A 24,240-nucleotide genomic window follows, 5' to 3' on the forward strand; every position below is an offset into this window, starting at 1 on the left:
CAGCATCTTTACTTTCAAGATGGAAGAATGCCATGGCAGTACGTACGCAAATGGGTGACCAGCCTTATTTTTAAAGAACAATTTAAAGTTTTTTGCTTATGAACGTGTGTCTGATTATTAGTGGCGTCAAAAAAATACTAATAATAACACAGTCATTGATTTCAGGCAATATAAAAGTGAGATTATTAACAAATATCCATTTAACCACCAGAAAAACAAATTTTTCAATTCAAGAAATTACTTCGCCATGATTATTGATCATCATTTCAAGATCCGGTCACTGTAATTCTGAAGTTTTTAAGATAAAAGATTATAAAATATATTTCTAATGAAAGCCATGTTTATATATTAATCAGATACCCCAACTAATTTGATGATTCTTAATACATGAAGTTAATAAAGCATCACAAATTTTGCTCCTCTATAGTGTAATTACTGCAGTTGCAGTCACACAAACGTGGTAATATTGATCACATATCACAGTTCTGAAATTAAAAAAAATTGCTAATTTAATCACAGAATAATAGAGACTTGGTTTTGGGTAAACATTAATTGACTCATTCAATCAGATAACATTGTATTCTAAAAAAAGTCTAAAAAAATCTGTCTATAATGATTTTATGAACATTTATGACAGTTGTTAACAAATTACAAGCTTTTTCTAAAAACATTTATTGATGTATCCTTACTCCACTAGTATCTCCTAACCCAAATCCCACATCCTCTGCTCCGCTCTAGAGCGCCTGTGCAAAGCAAAGCCTACAGTCTCTGCGGTTACTCTCGTCAACTTCCTTGGAGCTCAAGGAGAGCATGGGCAACATTATTATTTCATAAGACATAATTAAAACTTGTCATCAGTATGAATCATACATGCTTCTGCCCAAACATTTTCTTTTCGTTGTGGATCTTTTTAATAGGGATAAATTGGTTTGTTCTCTACTTCCAAAATCAGCATCTCTTCCTCCATGCCTGAGATAACAGGTTTGTTCTGAATTGGTGAGATGCGCTTTTGGAAGTTGTTGTGATTGGATTTGATGAAACTGTTAAGCCTCTCAGTTTAAAATTAATATTTTGATCGAGGTGTGAAATCTGCTTCCTGTTATGTGGATGTACCAATAGTTTGCATATATTTATTTAAATAAACAGGGTTCATTTTTGTAAATATATAAGAATTATACTCTATAGTAATTTGTTCTTACCAGTCTGTCATTATCATATTTTAATTTCACAAACCAGATCTTCTCAACGTTGTTTTTCCTGTTTGGTGAGATTGTATAGTGGATCTTGACCTGGCCGGACCGGAGTGGAGCAAAAAATAGCTTGGCTCCGTATTCTGACAGTGAGAGGCGAAGAAGACATATCTGGACGGTGACATGAGGAGGAGTAGGTGGATGTGGAACAGTTCTCATTGATTCATATGACTGGCAAGTACTCTGCACAACATACGTGAGTGAAGCCGAGAGGGAGGATATGGAATCTGGGAGTTACTCCTATGTGAGGCTATATTTGTCCCTTCAACCCTGCTAAGATATTCACTCTTTCTACACTTTTTAACCTAGTGGGGTAAAGAGACACTAGTGGACTTTGTAGGAAAGGTGTGAAGCGTGTTACATCTGGCATAAAACTAAAACTAAATAAACAAAAAAAAAAACATAATCAGACATGCTGGTAGTGATATGATGGTTGGGGGCCACTTTGCATTTGCAGGATTTGGACAACCGCATGTCATTAAATGAGGTACAGTTGTTGCTCTCCAAACGTTACCTGAAAGTCACGAACATTGAGGTAAAGGTTTGATACTTTTGATACATTTTCTCCTGTCACATGTCTGAAATTAAATTGGGTGGAAATCAAATGCAGGGCATCGAGGCATTAGATGGGATTTATGCCACAAGTGTCTCTTTTACTTATTGTTTATTGAGAATATTGACAATGGTGATCTTATCTAACTTAAAGTGCAGCAGCTTCATGTTTTAATCATCAATAAAGTAAAACTGTTAAAAATAAACACATTAAATAGTTATTGGACCTACTAGCTGAGCTTTCTCTTTCAGTTTATAAAATAAGTTTTTCATCAGAAATGTATTGTCTTTGGTAGGGGCCATAAAATGGGACCAGGATCAATTCTAAAGGGGCCCAGGCGCCTGTTTGCCCATATCTAAAACCGCCCATGATTGAATCCAAGAAGAATATTTTCTGGATCCTAGTTTGAAACTTTTTAAGTTGCCATCTCTGTGATAGTTTCCTTGGTGTGTAGAGGAACGCTGCACATGCGCGCCTGGCAGAGGAAGTAAAGTTTGCGCTGCGCTCGTTTGAGCCACAACGTCGCGGCTCCTCCTGTTGAGCCCCTCCGCTTACATTATTCATACGGGCGAGGGTGTGACTTGCTGGCTTTTTCCCCCCTGCCTGTATAAAGCGACAAGTTTGCGCAAAAGGAAACACAGATGGAGAAGGCCAGTCGGTTCGCTGTGTCACAGAGAGTCCCCTTAAGCCCCCGTGACAACTCCCACACCGTCCCTTTGTGACAAGCTTAATCACTATAATGCCCGGTCTCAGTGCCCTTTGTCTTGCCGTCGCCCTGGCTGCGCTCGCCCGGTTCACCGGCTCCGTAGGACCGGTGGTGCGATGTGAGCCTTGCGACGCCAGCGCGCTGCAGAAGTGCAAATCGCTGCCGAATGACTGCGCGGAGACCGTGAGGGAGCCCGGGTGCGGCTGCTGTATAACGTGCGCCCTCGGCGAGGGACAGGCTTGTGGAGTGTACACTGCGCGCTGCGGCTCCGGCTTGACCTGCAAGCATCAGCCCGGAGAGATCCGTCCTTTGCAAGCTCTGTTGGAAGGACGAGGGGTATGCACCAGCGCAACAAAAAAAATCAACAACAATCCTAAGCCGGCGCAAAAACAAGGTAGAAAGTGGTGCTTTCCATTTGCGCATTTGTATTACTTTTCCCCCTTGTGTGTCTGTGTGGGTAATATTGACAGTCGACCTCTCTATAAGGGGATGCAGCGATCAGGCGCTCCCCCTTTATGGAAACAGATTAAGTGCGTAAAGTTGAGCATGATCTTCTTAAGGTCAATCACACATTGAAACATGCGCAAAGGTGCAATGTTTTGCTGCCAATGTAGTGGCTACAATAATAAAATATTTTCTAATTAGAGGGTTATTGGAAGTTGAAATTAATAACACCAGAACTGAATGTAAATTGTAGATAATAAATGCAGCCGCGGATTTACGCATATTTTTGAAAATCCGTTGGGTCCTGATATTTTTCTATAAAACACCCCTGACCAGATTTCTTGCTATATATATTCTAATATTTTGATTAACCTAAATACCCTCTTAACCTATGGACAATGATTGATAATTGGATACTGAATTCCTCAGAATGTTTTAAATTATAAAGTAACCTCTGTAAAGTGCATGCTGCTCAGGAGAACAAAAAACAAAAAGGAAACAAATGTTTGTATTTGGGCCCGTTATCAGATAAACCAAAATAGAGTTGGTCAGTCTGCATTTATAAATAAGATTTCAGGCAATCAACTTTAAACAAGTTTAAACTTAAAATGTTAAAGCTTAAACTGGAAGCTTTCAAGCCCTTCTTCAATCTGTCACAATCCAGAAATCTTCTTCAAGTTTTTAGCTGGCCACAGACCACATTTAGAAAATGTTATTCTTGTAAGTGGTGAACAATCAGGCAAAATTAAATGACCACACTGAAAATATTAATATTTTCTATATGTGAATCTTAGAAACCAAACATTTCCATTAAGCTAATAAAATCTTTTTAGACATTATATTATCTATATAGAAAACATGTTTTCATTAATGCTGCTAGTTTGTTGTAAATCATAATTTAATTTAAAAAAAGCCTGCCTTTCCAAGAATAACCTTTAATGCACACCTGCCTCCAACAAAGGCATCAAGTAAATGGCATATATATGTTAACCCCTTTGCCAAGAGTAAAATGCAGCATTAAGACTGCAGGACTCATCTTCTTCTTGTGACAGTTCCTCATTTACTTTTTCCTAATGGATTGGCTCCTTTACAGTGCATGCAAATAGGGATGGCACCCTTCCATAGAAAAGGGTGGGGGCCAGTATAGATCAGGTGTCTAGGGATGAATAAAATGAGGTGGGGGTTGGTTAGACTATATAAACAAGCTGAAACTCAGAAATCATAGCCCGGTATCAATGAACAACTTGAAAGCCACTTTAGGTAGTACCCTGTGTATGGTGATCAGAGTGAATACTGCTCAGATTGATGAAATGACATACTCTTACAGTATTTTCTGGTGTCAATATAACCCTGTGTGTGCTTACTGCTTTGTATGTGTCTGGTATGAAAACCCAAACACTTAGAACTGTGTTGCATCCGACTTTATCTCTGTTTTTTAACCCTTTTTATTATTTGATCAAAATCACATATTGTAGTATGAAAGAATCGTATGTGTAATCACAGTACTACCAGTATCTCCAAACATTTTGATGGCTTTAAGCACCCCTGTTGGTAAGATTATGCCATTGTAGCTCAGTGGTTACCACCCCCATTGGTTTCAATTTCCAGAGCAGCTTCTCCTCCCAGACATTAACAAGCTCCCCTGACCACAGTTTGTGCTGTTTACTCCAATGCCAGTATACAAACAAATTGCGTAATGTGTTTATCCAAAATGCCTCTGTTGTCCTTAAAAATGTTATTTATTTTGAGGATACAATTAATTCTGGCTGAAATGGTAAACTCAGGAAATGTTTCTAACGTCATTGATGTTTGAGATCAAACAGACTTTTTCTAGGGAGGGTTTTGTTGACATAAATTTTACAATTCTCAGTCTTTTTTTTTTATTATTCTTCAGCAGCACTGGCTTGCAAATTGATCAGGTAGCCACATAAAAAATGGAAGGGTGGATTGCCAGCCTGGCTACCCACATGAGCTACACACCCACATGCTTGTCCACCGCCCTCACCACAGCTCGCGCACATTAAATCTGCTTTGAGTTAGAAACAGTCTTCAGGGTTCTGGTGTGCTTTTCCATTGCCCACTTTACTGTGTGATGATGTGGTCAGTCAGGGGGCAGATCGTGGGTAGTTTGGTGCAGATCACTTATGGGAGGAGTGGCCCGTTTTTTATTTAGCTCATCTTTGACATGTTAAAATGAAACCATACCAGCCCAGTTACTTTTGATGTGTTGACTTATTGTCAACTTTTTCATTCCTAATCTTTTTACAAACACATTAGTTTTCACTTCTTACTATATATATTCCCTGGTACCTCTTTAGTTCCTCCTTTATCTACTTCACTAAAATTTTACTTATACAGAATTAAATCATTAGCTGGTTTACATAATAAGATTGGAAAAGTTTGATTTTGGTTTAGAGGTAAAGGAAATTCTTTTTAAAGGAAATACATTGTTGGAATTTTCCAACTGATTTTCCTTTTCTAGAACCACATGTGATAGAGCAACATTTGAGGCAAATATGACAAGTTTCTAATTAAACAAGCACATGTTTTGTAATATATCGCATAACCTTTTCCAGATACCTCTGAACATTGCCAAAAGAAAGAATTGACATCAGTTTGACTGTTCTAATTTTAACTGATCTTTTCAGAAAATGCAGGAAATCAGGTGGCTGATGGCACCAACATGACTGAGGCCGTGACGGTTTTGCCTGCTGAGGCAACTGTGAACGACGGGAGCAACCCAGGGTCAATGAACACGAGGCCCCCACTCCACAACAAACTGATCCAAAAGGCAGAGAACAAGAAGACACAGAGCTACAAAGTGGAACCTGTGTTGGGAGGAGCCAATAAAGACATGCACAACTTTTCCCTGGAGAACAAGAGGGAGACTGAGTATGTAAGTCACACCCAGAGGCAATAACACTTTATGTGGTGAAATATGTGTTTGGGATGATAAAAACATAGACAGAAGTAATTAAAAATTAGCTCTGCGGTCACTGTGGGTTCTGCACAGCTCATTAGATAACACATTACATTTCAATACACACCTATAAAAAGCTACCTCGCAGTTTAAATATGCCTCACATACATTTTCAGATAAATGCCTACTTTCAAAGACAAATAAACATCAAGCAAAGCAATTTATGGTCTGATCAATGTGTAATGTGGTAGAGATGTAGATCAAATATGGCAGGGGAATGGCTTTTTTTAATAACATAGTTACTTTGTTTTTAGTCGGTTTACATTTCATTTTATTTTTGGCAAAATGAAATTGCACCAAGTTCATTTTTGGCAGATATTGGATACAATTAATGTTAAGAGAATCTGGGGCAATACTCAGAATTGAATATGCTGACCAGCATGAAACATGATGTACGGCAGAAAATAATAACTAGAGGACATAGGGTGAAGGAAGTATGTTGTGGAGTGGCTTTTACTCACAAAAAGTCTGGTTAGAGGTTTTGTGAAGATGGAAGGATTTTAGTGTATGGAAAATAATAGAAAACTTCAAGACGCTGCAAAAGACTTGAGGCAATGGCCCTGAACATACAGACAGACATATATCCAGATCAAAGCAGATTCATCTGTTTAATTGACCTTGTCAAAGTATGACTGAAGCCTAATTGGAGGATAAAGCAGACATTTGATATTGTCAAATGTCAACCTCGATCTGAAAGAACTGTTGTGCCTGCAAGAACCTACTAAAATGTCATCTTTAGATTTGCAAAGACACTTAAAGCTATAATTGCAGCAAAATCGCTTCTGAAAAGTATTCAGCTAAAGTACCGAAGTTAAAAAGCAACTTCCTAGTTTTCAGATATTTCTTTGGAAAGGGAAAAAAATGTGTTTCATTTTGTTAATAAATTCTTCTCTGGCACCATGCTGTATTGGTTAATCATATCCAACCCCAATGAAATACATTGCATTTTGTTGATGTAACCTATTGTAATGGAATGTGGGAAATTCCCAGGGGCATAAATGCCTGGGCAAGGTAGCAAATGTTATTGGTGACAATATGACTGAAGCAGTACAAGGCAGAGCTTCTGTCAAACAAAAAGTGAAGGTCAGCAGACACAGGTAGCTGTAGATGTAGTTGCTGCGGGGGGCAGAAGTTTTAGCAAAGACTCCCAGACATCCCTCTCAGCAGATCTCCACCACCTCTGTTGGTCTGTTCATCTGTTGGGCTCCTGCTATATGCTCCCCTCACACATGAACAGGACCACAAGATACCTGAACCTCTCCATTTCCCTGTAGATCTATTAGACAGCATTATGAGCACTACCACTCTGGGTCCCTGAGCAAGACCTTTAACCCAGACTGCTCCCCAGGTGCCACACAATGGCAGCCCACTGCTCCCCAAGGGGATGGGATAAATGCAGAGAGTGAATTTCCCCATTATGGGACGATAAAGGAATTTACAATTCACAATTTTGCTGGGTAAGATTCTCAGTCATCCAGGTCATAGTCATGCCAAGAAAGGTTAAAAGAGTTGAGAAAAAAAAAGAAAGAAAAAGAAAAGGTGTGTTTGTAAACTTTTTTGGATATACAATTTTACAGCTTTAGCTTATGCTGGTAGCCTACAGTTGCCCAGCATTTTACTAGAATAAAAAAATCGCATATTTGACCTTAACTTTAGCTTCGCAGCCATCTATAGTCCAGATTGACAACAGAATGTTTATAATCCCTTTTGAATAATTTTATTAATGGACTGTTTTCCTTTAAAGAAATCATGTTTAAAAGACAGATAAGACCATGTCATTACTTCCTTAAAAATTACTAATCAATGTTAAACGAAGTTGCAAAGTTAAAAGGGTTTACAACAGCTAACCATCACTATCTACTTTTGTTGTTGCTGCTTTTTCTTTTTTAAGCTACATTTGGACAGGAGAACATATGGGCAAGAAAGCAACATTTTTTATTTATTTCCTTGGACTAAATTGGGAATAAGAATGGCCAGGCTGATATTTGCTCAGATAACAGACCAAGTGTGTGGAAGTCAGTTCTTTGCAACCTGAAGGATACCTAAAATATTTTTTTTTTTCTGGTTTGCTTGAGTGTTAGGTTTTGATAACCACCATGGCCTACACAGATGATGACAAAATATATTAGTCATTGTGGATTTTTTTCCATGTACCATCATTGTGATTATATTTAAATATTTCTGTGTCTTTGTTGGTCTGAAACATGATCACAGTCTGAGCAATCTCGGCGAGGAGGTCTTTGTAAGTCTCTTTTAAGTCCATACAGTATGGACATTTACTGCCCATTAACCAGCTACAATTTGCCTTCAAGCACGCTGGGTGTTGGATTCCACTGTGCAAATCTTCTTTGTTGAAAAATACTATCACTAAGCATGTATTTATTTAAAACGAAGTCTGTCCCACAGTATATGAAGTAGAGGGGTTTGATGAAAATTAGGTATAATAATATGTGATAAATGCTGTCCTCTGAATGACCAAATTAACAGTTGGTCTTTGTTATACCTTTGCCATCTACAACTGAAGAACATTGTGCCACGGTCAACACGTAGGTGGTATGCATACAGAACCTAATGCGAGTTTAGTAAAGAAAAAAACATACAAACAATGCCAAACATTGCTGAGATCTCAAATTTGTGGATAAAATCTCAAAGGCTAACTTTATGGAGTTTTTTTTTTTGTCACTGTTGTTTAGGTACAATTAGCTTTGATTACAAATATTTTGAAACAGAAGGTACCACTTTTTTAGAGTTGATATCTCATTTTGGGGCATGACCTCCTTAACCTGGACCCACCAGACAGTTCATTCTGCACCATAATCACTACTTATAAAGACTCCTTAGTACAACGAGAAAAAAAGGATGTTTTGGATTTTTGGGAGTTGTTTTGGATCAAAGAGTAAAACTAAGATTAGGTGATGTTACAAGGTCATTCTTAAGGCTTTATTGCTCAAGATAAACCCTAAAAGTTGTATGTTTGATACTCTCTGTTTCTCAAACCTCTATGTTGGTGTGTTTGCTGTTTTTCTTTAGGGGCCATGCCGACGAGAGATAGATAGCATCATGAACAGCCTGAAGATCAACAACGTGCTCAACCCTAGAGGCTTCCGCTTACCTAACTGTGACAAAAAGGGCTTCTACAAGAAAAAACAGGTGAGGGGCTCTCCCTGCCATTCCATATCCGCTTTTCCTACTACACAAACCACTCACACACAAACATCCACACACCGACACACACCTGTGGACATGCAAGTAAACCCACCACATGTCTGAACACTTCCAAAGAATCTTCAAAGACTCATCCCAACCACCCACACATGCACAATCCCCCTTTTTTTTTCCTACTCAGTTGCCTTGACAGCCACATCAACACTATATTATCAGAATGGCTAATAACCATGTATTACTCCGGTAAATGCACTGCAGTCGTCTGACTCATGCCTCACAGGAAATGAAGTCGGTCAGGTGTGTTTGTGGGTGTGTGTTGTGGAAGCGTGTGGGGGGTAGGGATGTAAAAATGTGGTCTGGGTGAGTGTGTGGCGCGGTGGATGTGGCAGCAGGGGAGTGTATGCATGGAGCTTGTTTGATGGCGGTAGTTTTTGGTGGGGGTGCTGTTGGTGAGGTAAAGAAAACAAACAGGCTGTCACTGGTTTAGATTTTCTTGTCTGTGGAGCAGCAAACCGAGGCCACCCATGGCCAGCTCATTTAAAAGACAAGAAGAAAAATCAAAACAGCGAAGGGATCAAGCATGTGTAAGTTTGCTGAAGTACAATTGCCTCAATTTTGTATAGAAAAGGTGATGGATGAAGGCTTGTGGGACAAATAAATATCATCAGCCAATTTTATGAGGCTGGATTCCAGAGAACGTATTCCAGCAAACATTTGAGTCACCAAATCAAGTATTATTACTCATAGTTCAGCTAAACCCTTAACAGACAATACTTTAAACAAGAAGGTCCTCACCCCTCTCCTCACATCCACGTTATTTTATCACTTAAGTGCTTCATTGACCAATGGGACATACCTTTCCAGAATCAGGCCCATACACTGCAGCACAAGATGTGCATTCCCTCCCATCGATCCTAACCTTGCATGCTCACATTTAAACACATTACCTGCAGTCTATTAGTTATAAATTCAGCCCACATGTATTTATAGCCCTGATAGAATAATGCTACGTTTACAATGCAAGCAGCAGGAGCAGCAGGAGCATCAAAAACGTGAATGAATTTCTGATGCTTGTACAAGTTTAGTTCTGTTGTATGGCTGAATCTTTGCTGCTCTAGCTGTACTGTCAAAAAGTGTGTCTGATGCACGTTGGGCAGAGCTACCTTACCCTTTCTTTGCAAGTAATAATGAGAGCTATATTTGCTGTAATCAGTGGGTAAAAGTAGTTTTAATATGTTTTTAAGTGAGAAAGTTCACCTAAAAACTTTATCTGTGCAGTCAGTTAATCAAGATTACGATCCTGCCTTCAAATCTTATTTTGCTGTCGGAGCCACTCAGACCCCCGTACACCGGTGGTACTCTGTCACTAGGAATCCCATTCAACAGCAGCCTGGTCGCCTCTTCACAGTTTTCTGCTAGTGTTCGTGACGGCTGGAAATAGATCTTAGCTTTTTCACACACGTAATCCAAACTGCAGGCACCAGAATAATAAAATCAAAGCAGGTTTCGACGTTTTTGGTTAATTTAGGCATTAATAAACAGATTTAGAGGAGCAAACATAGAGATCTGCATCAGAAGTGCTGTCTGTCTCCCTACTAGCTCCCAGATCAGCTTCTCTGATTGGTTGATGTGGCGCATCTAGGAGCAGGAGTTCAATTTTTCCAACTCTAGCAGCTGGTGTTCCTAAAGCGCTTCCCAAGGGTCAGATGCTTAGAAGCTCATAATGCACTGCTTCAGCTGCTCAGACGCGCAGCTTCTGCTGCTCCAAATGCGCTCCGACACCTTTTTCTGCACAAAGATACAGTACACGTCAACCATTGACTTTGCTTTTAAACTTCTGCTGCTTCTACTGCTTGCGGTGTGAGTGTAGCATAAGGCTCCAATAATTTCAGTGTGCTGAAGATAATTAAATCTCTGAGATTAATCTGTGAAAATAGCACTGGAAACATACTTAAAAACTGGCCAGCAATTACATGGCTTGATTACAGTCAACATGAATTTTATATTTATCATTTATAAAGCTAAAATGGAAATACACCACTTTCTCTTCATAAGGGCAACTTTTAAAAGATTGATTAACTTTTAAATTTTTCTTCTGACTACCTTTCAGAAATTAATTTTTTTGATGTATATATAAATATCTGCTACAAAGATCCTGAAAAATTCTCTGGTCTTCATTTGAATTCCTTCTAGCAAACTATCCCATGAACTTTTCACCAGTAAAAGTTATGGTTCTCGTGTGGGTCGGTTTCTGTAGGGCAGCAGTGTGCCTTGTCCTGCCGCACTTTTGTGAGGGAAGCAGACATGTTGTGGTAAATCTATCCAAGAGGATGTGCCTTTAAGGTGTGTTGCAGAGATTTATGACCGGGAACTTTGCAAACACGAGGCTGTGTGAATCATCTAGGGTGACAGTGCTGTGAAGGGAGTAAGAAGGCAGGGCATGGGTACAGTTGAGGGGTTATAGACATTCAATGATTTACTGTACTGTTTTTTTTTCTCTGCATCTACATTTTTTAAAGAACAAAGTCACAGATAAAATAATAAGTAACCTTTTTTTATTTTTTCCAAGAAATAAAAGGTGAACAGACTACTTCTAGGAAAAAAAAAAAAAAAGGCTTCAGCTGCCGCCTAATGGATGACCTCCGGTGGATTTAAGCTGCTATTTGTTTTACTGCTCCTTAGTAAATTCAGGGATCAGGTAGACCAATTGCATTATTTCTCATGTTTAAATTCCCTTGATACCATTGAATTAGTCCTTCATTTCTGTATTTGAAAGTAGACTTAGACAACTTTTATTCTAAGTTTGTATGCACACAGTGTATAAAAAAGGAAATTTAGTTTTGTACAGCTTTCAGAAAGTAAGAAAAATATATATGGTACAAAAATGCAGTAGAAAAACATTTTTTGAGTTGAGTTCTTTTTGGTTTGGTGTTATCAATGTGATGCAGAGTCTGTGACTTGATTTATAGTTTTTTTCAAGAGTTTCGCTGTCTGATGGCAGTGGGGAAAAAGCTGTAGCAGAATCTGCTGGACCTGCATCGGATGCTGCAAAGCCTCTTCCTAGAGGGCTGCAGGGAGAACTGTCCATGATAGGGGTGTGAGGGGTCATTGATGATGTCACGGACTCGGGACACGCAGAGCTGTGGTGAAATGTTTTTAATGGAGGGAAGTGCAGCCCTGATGATCCTCTCTGCTGTTCTCACCACTCGTCTCACATTCTTCCAGTCTGAGGCGCTGCAGCCTCCGCACCAAACAGGGAGACAGCTGCTCATAATGCTCCTTATGCTGCTTCTCGAGAAGGTTGTGTGGGGGCAGGTGGGCTCTCCTCAAGCTCTGAATGAAGAATAAGAGCTTCTGTGCCCTTTTGAAACGTTAGGTTGTGTTCATAGTCCAAATCCCCAGGATGTAATGCTCCTTCATTGCTTTGCACTGCATTCACATTGTAGTATGGATCATTTAATTACCAGATAAGCAAATCTGCCCTAAAATGTTTGGATACATACAAAAATTGCTCCTTATAAGCATCACTGCATTCATTTTCCAACTTCAGTATGGTTGCTTGATCTTATTGGATACTCTCCAAACACTTCACTCACCTCAGTGTGCTGGATGCTTGAAACTGTAAGAGAGGACTAAACAGTTTAACTGCCATCTGATTCATTTGGCAAATAATTGTCTGACCACTTGGGGACACCCAGAGCACTGAAATATTTTTTATAAAGTGGTAAGTCATTTAATTGATATCATAAAAAATATCACAGGTAAGTTGGAATAAAAAAACGTTTCTAACGCAGAGTCACATACTCTTTTGTCAAAGTTGTCTTTCTATATTTACGCATTTTCTCAAAAAATATGTTAACCATACATTTCAGTATCACCATATTTTGTAATGATAGCTTTAAAAATGAGACAATGGAGAACCACATAGCTATCATGTAGATAAACAACATTTAAAGTAAGGTCTTTGCAAAAAATGGTGTAAGCTTAAACATTGTGCGGGAGCGCATTGGCATTCATTAATAATCTGAAAAGTTTGTCACATTTAAGATTTTTTTTTACTGTGACAAACTCTTCAGATTAGCGATAATCCAAGAGTTTAAGATTTTAACTAATCTGTTTTTCTTTTCTTTATTTATGTCTAATGTTGTGCTTGTGTTTATAGCTCAGATATCTTATAAGAGAAGAGAAAGACTTCAAAAACCTAAACAGTTGTTTTCTTAAGGAGTCACAAAAGTCATGGAAGCTGATTCTGTACTTACTGGTTATGCAAAGATCAAAAAGAGGAAATCTGCAGACATGTCAGTGTGGTTTTCTCTTTTCTGGTATTATGTGTGGCACATAGAAACCTATTTTTAGCTGATGTTATATGAATTGGCTCATTTTCCCAGTTCAGATCCTGCATGGACCAACACTGACCTGCTCATTACACCCCTCAAAGCTTCACTCTCTCTTATTCATCATTTAGCACACACCCATCATTACCCCCCTTTGTGCCTTGCCTACAGTCATACACCAGCCTTTTGTTCTTCCTGCTGGCTCCATCATTCCATCCATCCTGCCCTTCCGCCCACCTGGCTTTTCCTTCCTTGTTTGGCATAGGATCACCCTGCAGAGGGTTGTGATTGGGCGGGCAGTGTCTGCGTGTACATTGTTAAAGTTAAGTCTGAGTGTCTGAGAGGAAGAGGAGGAGAAGGAGGAGGTGGTGTGTGAAGGATGCGAGCCAGGTCCCTGTGTACTCTTTTGCTTCTTCCTTCACTGGGTGATGGCAGTGCCAGGCCCATAAGGGCTGACTTATTGAGCGTGACTCAGAGGGATCTGTATAAACGTACTCTCTGACCACAATGGCTTTATAATAACTGACCAACTTTCGGAGACCCAGACATCTATTTTCACTCTGTCTCTCTTTTTGGTTCTGTTCCCTTCCCAAATTTCAAATCCAGATTTCCTTCCAACTTTTTTTAAACAAAGTCTGTTTTTCCCTCGTCAATGTTGCGTAATAAAAAAAGCAGCATGTTCTTTGTAGCTTTGTGTAAAGGCCAGTAATTTTTTTAACTTTAATAATAATTGAATGTCTAGTTGTTCTGATCCATAAAAAAAAATCAAAAAAGCTATTTTTAGTATCACAAGAAAGTAATATAAGCACTAGGAGTAAGAGTTTTAAGCAGATTACAGTGCTGCATTATATTTTGCAAAAATAAAATTTGACAGAAAAAGCTCAGCTGTCATTTTGATGCTTGAGACATGTAACATTCACTTCTGTCCACCATTTAAATGATCTAACTTTGTATCCTATTCTAAACAGTCCTTTTAGGTTAAATGATAGAATATGACTCCTAATAAAACCAGAGCCTATTTTTTAAATGCCAGTATAATAACCTTTTTAAATAACTAATAATTTTTCTATTACTTCAAATTTAATAGTTTACGCAGAGAACACAAAGAATTCCGACTTTAAACGTTTTGGAAAACCCAGATGGTAATATTAAACTGTAGACACACAAGCAGATACATTTTTAAGAAACACCACAAACATATTGCTTCCTTGTCTGACAGTAATGAGAAAACAAGGCAAGGCAGTTTTTGTTTTTTTCTACTCCTAGCAGTATAATGTTTTCAGTGTATTTTATGGTAAAGCGTATTTTTAGCTAATACTAAATGGATCGACTCCACGTTGCTTTGAAACCCACCTTTGAAAGGGAAACAAAAAATGACCTTATTGATCCTCTGCTTAGAGTGAAGCAGTAATTATTCTTACTAAAAATGTCTTTAAAAAAAATAGAAAGATACACACTTTTCATTTATAAATTACTTTATTGAGCTACACTGCTGTGACTCCATAACACTGCATAACAATAAGCCTCTAGACAGTCAACAATCTATAATCACATTACCAGCAAATCACCAGTTTCCTCTGCACACTTGTTGAGCAATTAGCCACCATGCTAGATCCAGCTAGAGAAGAGTGAAGAGTTTGCACAGAGCCTTGTCAGCATACCACCTTCCAACCTTCTGTTAAGTTTGATTGCAGTAGTTCAGTCAAAGCATAAGTCCAGTTACTGACTTCATTCATGTCTGATGTACATTCATCACCATTTATATTTTTAACTTTGCATCAGAGATTAACAGTCATGGTTGTCATTATGGGTAGCTCTTGAAGACATAAGAACATAAACTGTGATATTTTTTAAAGAATGATACAGATGTTTGTAATTAACCCAAATTGCAAATAATATAGTACAGACCACTCCAGCTTTACCTCAGGGGGCGTTTGTTAAAGGAATAGTACACCCAAAACATGATTAGCCTTCATTTTCTACTCACCCCCGTGCTGAGCAACACTCTGGAGTACTTTTTTGATATCTCAAATGCATCTGGAGATCTGGGAGGCTTCTTGCTGTCTGCTGACATTCAAATAATGGAGGTGCCCAGCGCCCGAGGCAGAAAGGTCCATAAAAGTCCACAAAAAACGTTTCAATATTCCTCCATACTGCTCGTCCAATGTATTCCAAGTGTCCTGAGTGGGTAGCATCCAGAATTTACTCGAAACGAAGTCATTTAGAATGTTTTTAGAGCATAAACAGTAGTGTATAGGATTTCCTGAAAGCGCGCACATGCACGATCATGACGCTACGGAAGCCGGCAGACCAAACCAGAAGAAAGTGCGCATTCAGCGTCTGCTCTGCCAATAATGCAAGCGTAGAAGAAGAAATGTGCTGTTTACCTGTGCAAAGAAAGAAACAACGAAAGAAAAATGTCTGAGGACTTCAGTGTTGAGGAAGAGCAGGAGTTCTTTGCCGAGCTGAATGCGCTGGTTTGGTCTGCCGGCTTCCGTAGCGTCGTGATCGCGCACGTGCGCGCTTTCAGGAAATCCTATACACTACTGTTTATGCTCTAAAAACATTCTAAATGACTTCGTTTCGAGTAAATTCTGGATGCTACCCACTCAGGACACTTGGAATACATTGGACGAGCAGTATGGAGGAATATTGACACGTTTTTTGTGGACTTTTATGGACCTTTCTGTCTCGGGCACCATAGACCTCCATTATTTGAATGTCAGCAGACAGCAAGAAGCCTCCCAGATCTCCAGATGCATTTGAGATATCAAAAAAGTACTCCAGAGTGTTGTTCAGCATGGGGGTGAGTAGAAAAGGAAGGCTAATCATGTTTTGGGTGTACTATTCCTTTAACATTTCTCTGTTAATTCCTTCACTTTTTTAAATGTCTGTACAAACCAATCTGCTTTTATAAAATTTCTTCAGAATAGAAAAAATTGAGGAAAATATAGAAAATCTGTATGTAAATGTTTTGAGTGTTTGTGTAACCTCTAACTGTGTTCATGCAGTTTGACAAAAATATTTAGCCATCAAACCCTAAACTGACTGCTAAGCACATAAAACTATTCTGAGCTTATTATTATCCTTATAACATATCATTCTTCTTAATTTCCTCATGTCACTTTTTTCTAATTACAGTTTTGAACCATACAAACTTAGTCAAGTAATATTTAATCATATTTTTTTAACATTTGTGTGCTCTTGTTTGCTCATAAAAAGTCCTTGACTTAACTTAACTTCTCTTTTTTTTATCATTTTATTTTAGAAAAAGCAATACCCTGCAGCTACTGCCAATACATTTGTGAACATATGCACAGATGCACCTTCTTTTACACAAATACACACGCCCCTAAACCTACAAACACACACCTTGCAGTTTATGAGCTTGTGTTTATCCTGTGGTCGAACCAGGCTCTTTTTAATGTCCGTGGAGCCCAGCGGTGGTGCCATTAGTTATAAAGACCAGGGTCACAAGAGCACGCATTCATACACACAACACATGTGTACATGTCTCATAAAGGCAGCATTATGAATGTGCAGCATGTATGTTTTTTTTTCTAGTGACAGCCGTGTTGAACCACGGCTGTTGCTAGGAGCGTGAGGAGCACAGAGAACAAGGGTTTACCCAACCCTCAGTTTTGACTCTAATCTCACAAGATTAATGGGTATTCATCCACTCAAAACGATTCACTATTGCTTTTCTTAAAAGGGCTGCCTTTCTGTAACAATTTCATTTAAAAAAGTTCAGACATTGATTAAAACTAATGCTTACTAATACAAACACAGTATTGCTTGCAACAATCAGAAAATATGTTTATAACAAGCTTGTTTGCATAAGAAAGTCTAAATAACTGAAGAAGCCTTTTCTTCCTAATTTATAGTACTTTTTTGCCATGTTTCTTACTAATGTAAATGTTTAAGGGATATCTGAATAGATTGTTGAGACTTTTAATTGATTAGGTGCAGGGGTCTTAAAGCGGTTCCAGAAAGGGCCGTGTGGCTGCAGGTTTTCTTTCAATCCAAGCAGTAGCACACCAGACTCATCAAGTCATCAAGTTCAGATTGCAGAGTCTGATGTGCCATTGCTTGGTTGGAAAGAAAACCTGCAGCCACAGGGCCCTTTCTGGAACCAGTTTGAGGCCCCTGGATTAGGGGAAGTGTAGGAGCACAGAGCACCAACCAGCAACAACCTTTGTTGTACCACAACCAATGTGATTGTACTTGTTATCTTAAGGAGATTAAAACATTTCAAGTTTTTCAATGTATATTCAGGCCCTAAGCAAAATATTTTCTCTCTTATTACCCATTGTATCATCATCGATTTTTCTTCCTGCTTATCCTTAAAGGGTAATGGGACAGGCTGCCAGTTTATTACAGTAAAATTAAGAGACATACTGGACACATGCAGATCCAAAGGCGATATTGTTGAAACCAATTTACATGTGTTTGGACTTTGAAAGGATGCTAAAGTAACCAAAGAGAGCACATACATGTATGAGAAGAACATGTGGCTCCATGCAGAAGGTGCATCAGAATATATGACATGGTGTAAGGAAAATATACTAACAAAAAATGTTAATATGAGACAAAGAAATCCTGGTTGTAAAAACTGGTTGTGTTATGTAGCTCTGTGGAAAGATTTTGCAGGCCAAAATTATTCTTTTTATTTTTAGTTATATTATATCAGCCCCATCACAGGGCTTTTTTGTCATCAAATCAAGTTTAAATTCGATTTGACTTTGAACTCTTTTATGTGGTTGACCTTTTAGTGAGTTGTGGATAATTCTCCAGTTGCATAAAAGAATTAATGGTTCCAGGAATGGGTTCCAGCAATTCAGGCATGATTTTGGAAAGCAGTCAACGGCAACAAAAATACCATCATACTGTAATCTTTATTTTCCAGCTTAATCTTCTCTTATTAAAATGTTTTTAGTTTCATACCAAATGCACACATTCCAAACGTTTTACAGACAATCAAAATATTTCTTGAAAAATTTGAGATGAGTGTTTGTGTTCTTTTAGGCAGAAGTTTTTGCCTTGGAATTTTCAAATGGAATCCATTTTCATAAGGTCTATCATACTGAATCTTGACCTTAGCTGAGAGAAGTAAGTGCTGCAGTACTTTAGATTTTTAGATAGTGTTCTGGATGAGTCATTAAAGTCCCTTGGGAAAATTTTATAGACCACCCGTTTCTGGAATGGTGAACTTCTGTACAGTTTCTGATAATCACTCATCGTTGGCTTTCTAACACCCCTTCCAACTGATAGATGGAATAACATTTTTTCTTCTCTATATTTGAAGATCTTCAGATCAGGCCATGGTGTGTTTTGCTTGGTATTTTCGCAATCTTTTTTGCAAAGCAAACAAAAAAAAACCTGCCCGCATACACGTATATATGCAGTGTTGGGCAAGCTACTTGTCCAGTGTAGTGAGCTAAGCTATCAGTTACTTAACAATAAATTAAGCTTCACTACACCAAAGCTACCACCTAAAGAATTATAGCAAGCTAAGTTACACTAATGTGTTAAAAGTAGCTTAACTACATCAGAAGCTACTTAACGTTGTACCAACCTAATATCAATTCAAAATGAGTCTGATGCACTAGTTAAAGCTACAGTGTGTAATAATTACAGGGATATAAAGTCAGAAATTTAATATATTATACATAACTATGTTATTTATCATCACCTATGAGCTCAGCCTTTTAACCATAATATTTGCGTTGCCTTAGATTTCGTTATTTATAATTACATAGGAGCGGGTCTCGCAGCCATGGAGGCAGACATCTTTGCGCTACGGCAGCGCAGAGGCAACAAACTAGCGATTGCGAGATCGCCCATTACGCTCGAAAATAACTACGGCAAGTTGAGAGAGATTAACTGAGACGGTACTGAACAGTAGATGGCAGTATTATGCCTGAGAAGCGTTTAGTCTGCCTGAAACCAAAGAAGAAGAAGAAGCAGGTATACTGCGCTTCAGTAACATGAAAGGTTAACAAGGCGGCAGGTGTGAGTGACTTTGCAAACTCTTTGGCACTGTGTGGCCAAACATCAGACGAATGGAGGATCATGCCTACTCTGTATCACAACGAAAAGCGGCGGACACCGAACCCCCGTCATCTAAGAAGCGGAAACACGATGAGAATAAACGCAAGCGTGACAAGAAACGACAAAAAACACGGATCAACTTTGGCACGGCATTTACACGATGGAAGTCACTGATGGAGGAAAAAGGTTTTCAAAGTGACGCTGCCAGTTTTCTCTTGGACAGGTAATTAATCCTACACACACTATTGTCTAATATCACTGCAGTTTTTGGAGTACAGGATGCTCAGACCTGTCTAAAACAATAACATGCTGCGCGATGATGCTGTTACTCTCCAGTATACTTATTCAGCAACGTCCCTGACGTTTCACAGGTAATGATTCAGTAATTATCTGTAAAATAATTTTCTAGATATATACCTCGGTTACTTCTCTCCGGCTCCTTTGGAGATCTTCAAGCCTTTCCTCCTCTGCTCTATTCACCTCGCTGGCACCTCTCCCTCGCCTGGCCCTGGCTGCACGCCCACCCCGGCCTCTCTGCCCTCGCCCTCTCCCTCTTCCTCGCCCTCTTCCTCTCCCTCTTCCTCGCCTTGTAACCCCGTGCCACGAACAAGACTTGGACTCTGTAAACGGGGAATATATATTCTTCCAGCGAACACAATCTCGCTATTAAACTAATGACTACAATTACTTCGTCTGTTTATATCACCATGCAAAGCAGCTCACCAAAACATCACAACGACGTAGAAAAAATAACGGGTATATTTATTATCTAAAGTCTACATGAAATCTATACCCTACACAGACTAATGAAATACTATCTGTAAAATTATCTATGTAAACAAACCTCATCACTTGAGAAGGTAGGTGATTCCGACGTCGTGGAAGACATTTTGTCCCGTAACGCTTGCCGTACTGTTGGGGGGGAGAAGCGGTGGGGGGGAGATGTTCATGCTGCTGCAGTCTGCAGTCTGGACGTTAGATGTCGCTGAAAATTACACACTGTAGCTTTAAAACATTTATTAAAGATCAGCCAATTACATAACACAGTGTAAACATTGCTTTATGATCAGCACATTAAAATAAAAACTGAAGTAATTACTAGTAGACAAACTAATAAACAATCTGATGTTATTAGAACCAAATTAAAGGTACTGTGTATTGTTCTACACATGGAGACATGGCTATGAGTTTGCATTAAATGGTTATCTCTAGGGAAAACAAAACCCTACAAAAGGCATCTTATTTCTTTAGGGTCTCCCTTAGAGAAAACTTCTTCAGACCTCAATTAAACAGTCGATTCAAGTAACAAATGAAACTGTTTACAAAAAATGTGAAAAAATAAAGAAGCTAATTAAGTGATACATATATTTATGCCTCACCATATAATTTAATTTCCACCTACATATTTATTCATTGTATTTTTGGGGGCAATTAATTGAATGCTTATTTATTTATTTATTGAGCATTTATTTATTTATGTATTTATTTTATATACGGTAGAGCTGTTCCTCCATGAATAAAAAAATCTTATCTGTGCAAAGCCTAAAAACAGATTTATGTAAACATCCTGTCAGATAAACTAGGCCATGAAAATACAATATCGAAGTTTCACTACTGCTCTCTAATTAGAGTATCTTAGTGGCACATATGGGAGAATTATCCTGCCATAATGCAAGAGCACATAATTTCAATTTGAGAAAAGAATTTCATCTTCTTGCACTCAAAACTTATAATGCTCCCACTCAAAACATGCGCTCTCTCTTTAAAATTTCTCTTCTCTCTCTTTGTTTCTTCTCTCAGATTTAATGCTTCTTGCACAGATATTTTCTCCTCTCGCTTGCCTCCTTCTCTTCGCGCACAATCCGCGCTCTGCACGAGTCTCAGATACGCTCGCAAACCCGTAGGCTCTGCTTGCGGATTTTTTTTTGCTCTCTCGGATTGCAGTTGGATCGTCGCCTAGCAACCATTCCAGCCAATAGATTGACAGACTCGGAAAGGGTGTGCTTGTTTAACCCTACTGAGTGTGCCTGTGCTACTACGCCACTTATAAGAGCGTCAGCTGGAACTGCCATTTACAGTAGCTTGTGGCTGATTGTTGTTTCAAAATAGAAAACCTGGTTTCATTTCTTAGTTATGCCCTGGATTTTGTAGCGTTTGTGGACGCTATGTCGCTACTTGATCAAAACAATAACGTCGCTACAGGAAAGTTACTTCATAAATAAAGCAGCGATGCTACGGTCAAGCTACTGGAAAATGTAGTTAAACTAATAGCTTTGCTACATGTAGCGGCGCTACTGCCCATCACTGTATATATGTTTATAAACTACTGTTAGGCAATGAAGAAAGAGGAAAAAAACATCTAGTGTCAAAGTTGTTCTTGCAAACACCTTATCAACCAGCAGAAGGAAGGGTAGTGTGCCTTCTACTAGGGGCTCTTTCGACAAATTAATATATAAAAAACATAAAGTTGGTCATTCCTGTACACTCAATCAGAAATTCTATATAATTGTGACAAACAAAAGTTTTCAATATTTAATCAGAAGATCAAGACTCTGACTTTTAAATTATCAAAACATTGATATGTTACTGGTAATTTCATGATTTATCCATATATTACTGATTAAATGCTAACCCATGTAGCAAAAGTTCTTCTCTGCTCACAAACCCTTTGCTGCAGCATACTTTGCAACATCTGATGTAAATTTCCACTTTCATATATACCTGTGTAAACCACTCACAATACGCGATGGAAATGCATCTGTAAATGCATCTTTAACCTTCCTTATGTTCTCAGATACCTTTCATTTAAATCTGTTCATGATAGATCTGACAGTAATAAGGCAAAGGTATGGTTACTCATATTGAGCTACACCGTATAAGTAATATGGTTGTCCACATGCTTTTATATACTAAGAGTAGGAGTGTTTTATTTCTTACATCTCTCCACTTTGGTTTGGAAAATTTGTATTGAAGGAGTTGTTTCCTTCAGCGACATAATCCAGATACACATTTATAAAATTCAGTTCTTTGCACAAACTTTTTGCAAACCTTGATCCAGACTTTTGAGGGCAATGCCTAAAAAGTCAAATAAACCTTGATATTGATTCATAACTTAGTATTGATTCATAACTTAGTATTGATTCATAACTTAGTACTGCCAAAGTTATACAGTTTTGACAATATTTTCTTAAGAAAAAAACATGTTTTACCCTGCAGAAACATGAACCTTTAGAAAAGGCTCATAAAAGTAATATTTGCACGGTATGGCAGTATTCATTTGCTTTTGTGTGTAGCAAAGTGGAAGATAACGGATTGCTTGAGATGACTGTTAATAGTTCACTGATGACCAAGAGCATGAGCAGAAATTCAAAGGTAGCCAAGCAACAGGGGAATGCACATTTTGCTCTTCCTCCTCCTTGTGCCTTTGTCTTGGCTTTTCAACCCTTTGGTATACACACCTACGAACGCAAATACACAATCCATGCACATTAAGGACTCTATCATCGTTTAGCTTGATTTTTCCATCTCATCTGCTCTGTCAAGGCTGAAATAGAAGTCGTCCAGACAGTTAGACGATAGCCCTGTCGGGGGTACGGAATAAAAATGGGTAATAGTTGGAGTTAGATGCATAAAGACTGTTTATATGAAAAAGTTTTCTGCTGAAAATATGCTGATAATGCAGGAGTTTAAGAATGTGATATATTGGGCAGCATACTTACTTGCCAGACTGCCTCAGTAGTTCTTGGTGAGGTATTTTAATAAGCCTCTGTCTCTATAAAGCTGCCTTTGATCATGCACTTAGGCTGTACATGAATGCCGGAAACAGACACCCGGTCACTCTCTAAAAGCATGTCTGTCGGCCTGCTTCAGAGTATGAGGAGTTTTTGTGTCAATTCATGTCTCTGCTTTAGCGCCGTTTGCATTCAGATCGAACAAATGTGCGTAGAACAGTTTCTTGGTGATAGACACTTGCCACATCTTGTAAAAGTAAATCTATTATCAAAAGCTTTTAATTTTTCTTGAAAGGCTTAATGCACACAATAGTTATTGTAAAAAAGACACTAATTAGCTGCGAGTGATGGTTGGAAAAACATTTTTGTGGATAGAGCAGTAGGCACAGCAAATCGAATCATATTTTTTCATTTTATGTTTCATGCCTGTTTCTGTTGCGTCCTTTATCCTCTCATTATGGATAAAGAAACCAGTCTTTATGAACAACTGGTGCTTTAAAAAGTTCGAATACATATTTTTTTATTATTATAACTTAAAGAGCCCAAGGCTTTTCAGAGGCACTGGACATTTTAAAGCCCTAGGCACATTTCCATACAAATTTACTCAGGTCTTTCACAAATTTTCCAGGATTTTTGAAGGGGTGGGGTCCTGTGCAGCAGGATTCCACTACGCTGGGCTGCCAGATACAACAGTAACTAAAGGTGAGTGTACAAATATCATTTTATATTATTAATTTGACTCAAAAAGTGGTTTTACAATATTATTAAGCAAGGAAATAGAGCTCAAAACTTGATCTGTCAAGTCAGTTCATTAAGATTCAGCCTGCTCTAACTTTTTTTGGAGAGGGCTATCTCCAGCCCTACTGGGTTGTGCCTCTGTGGGTACTTGGAGTGGGCTCCCCACACTAACCGCTGCCTTATGTTGGCCTCCGTCTCTGTTAATATCCTTCTGTTATCTGTTTGCAACTTTTACATGTAGAGCAAAGCACTAATCAATACCAGTTCTGATGGCATTTAAAATGAGCT

General features: G+C 38.6%; 1 protein-coding gene across 1 annotated transcript in view; it reads left to right on the top strand.

Annotated features, from left to right (window-relative positions):
- Nucleotides 1–2,320: 2,320 nt before the first annotated feature.
- Nucleotides 2,321–24,240, top strand: part of igfbp3 (insulin-like growth factor binding protein 3) — a 28,677-nt gene continuing 6,757 nt past the window's right edge. The window contains exons 1-3 of the mRNA XM_038291568.1: nt 2,321–2,903; nt 5,602–5,849; nt 8,964–9,083. Coding sequence (XP_038147496.1) covers nt 2,543–2,903; nt 5,602–5,849; nt 8,964–9,083 — 729 coding nt within the window. The 5' untranslated portion in view covers nt 2,321–2,542. The remainder of the gene's footprint in view (nt 2,904–5,601; nt 5,850–8,963; nt 9,084–24,240) is intronic.

This window comes from Cyprinodon tularosa, unplaced genomic scaffold (assembly GCF_016077235.1).
Source record: "Cyprinodon tularosa strain WSP-4 unplaced genomic scaffold, ASM1607723v1 ctg30, whole genome shotgun sequence".
Lineage (NCBI taxonomy): Eukaryota > Metazoa > Chordata > Actinopteri > Cyprinodontiformes > Cyprinodontidae > Cyprinodon > Cyprinodon tularosa.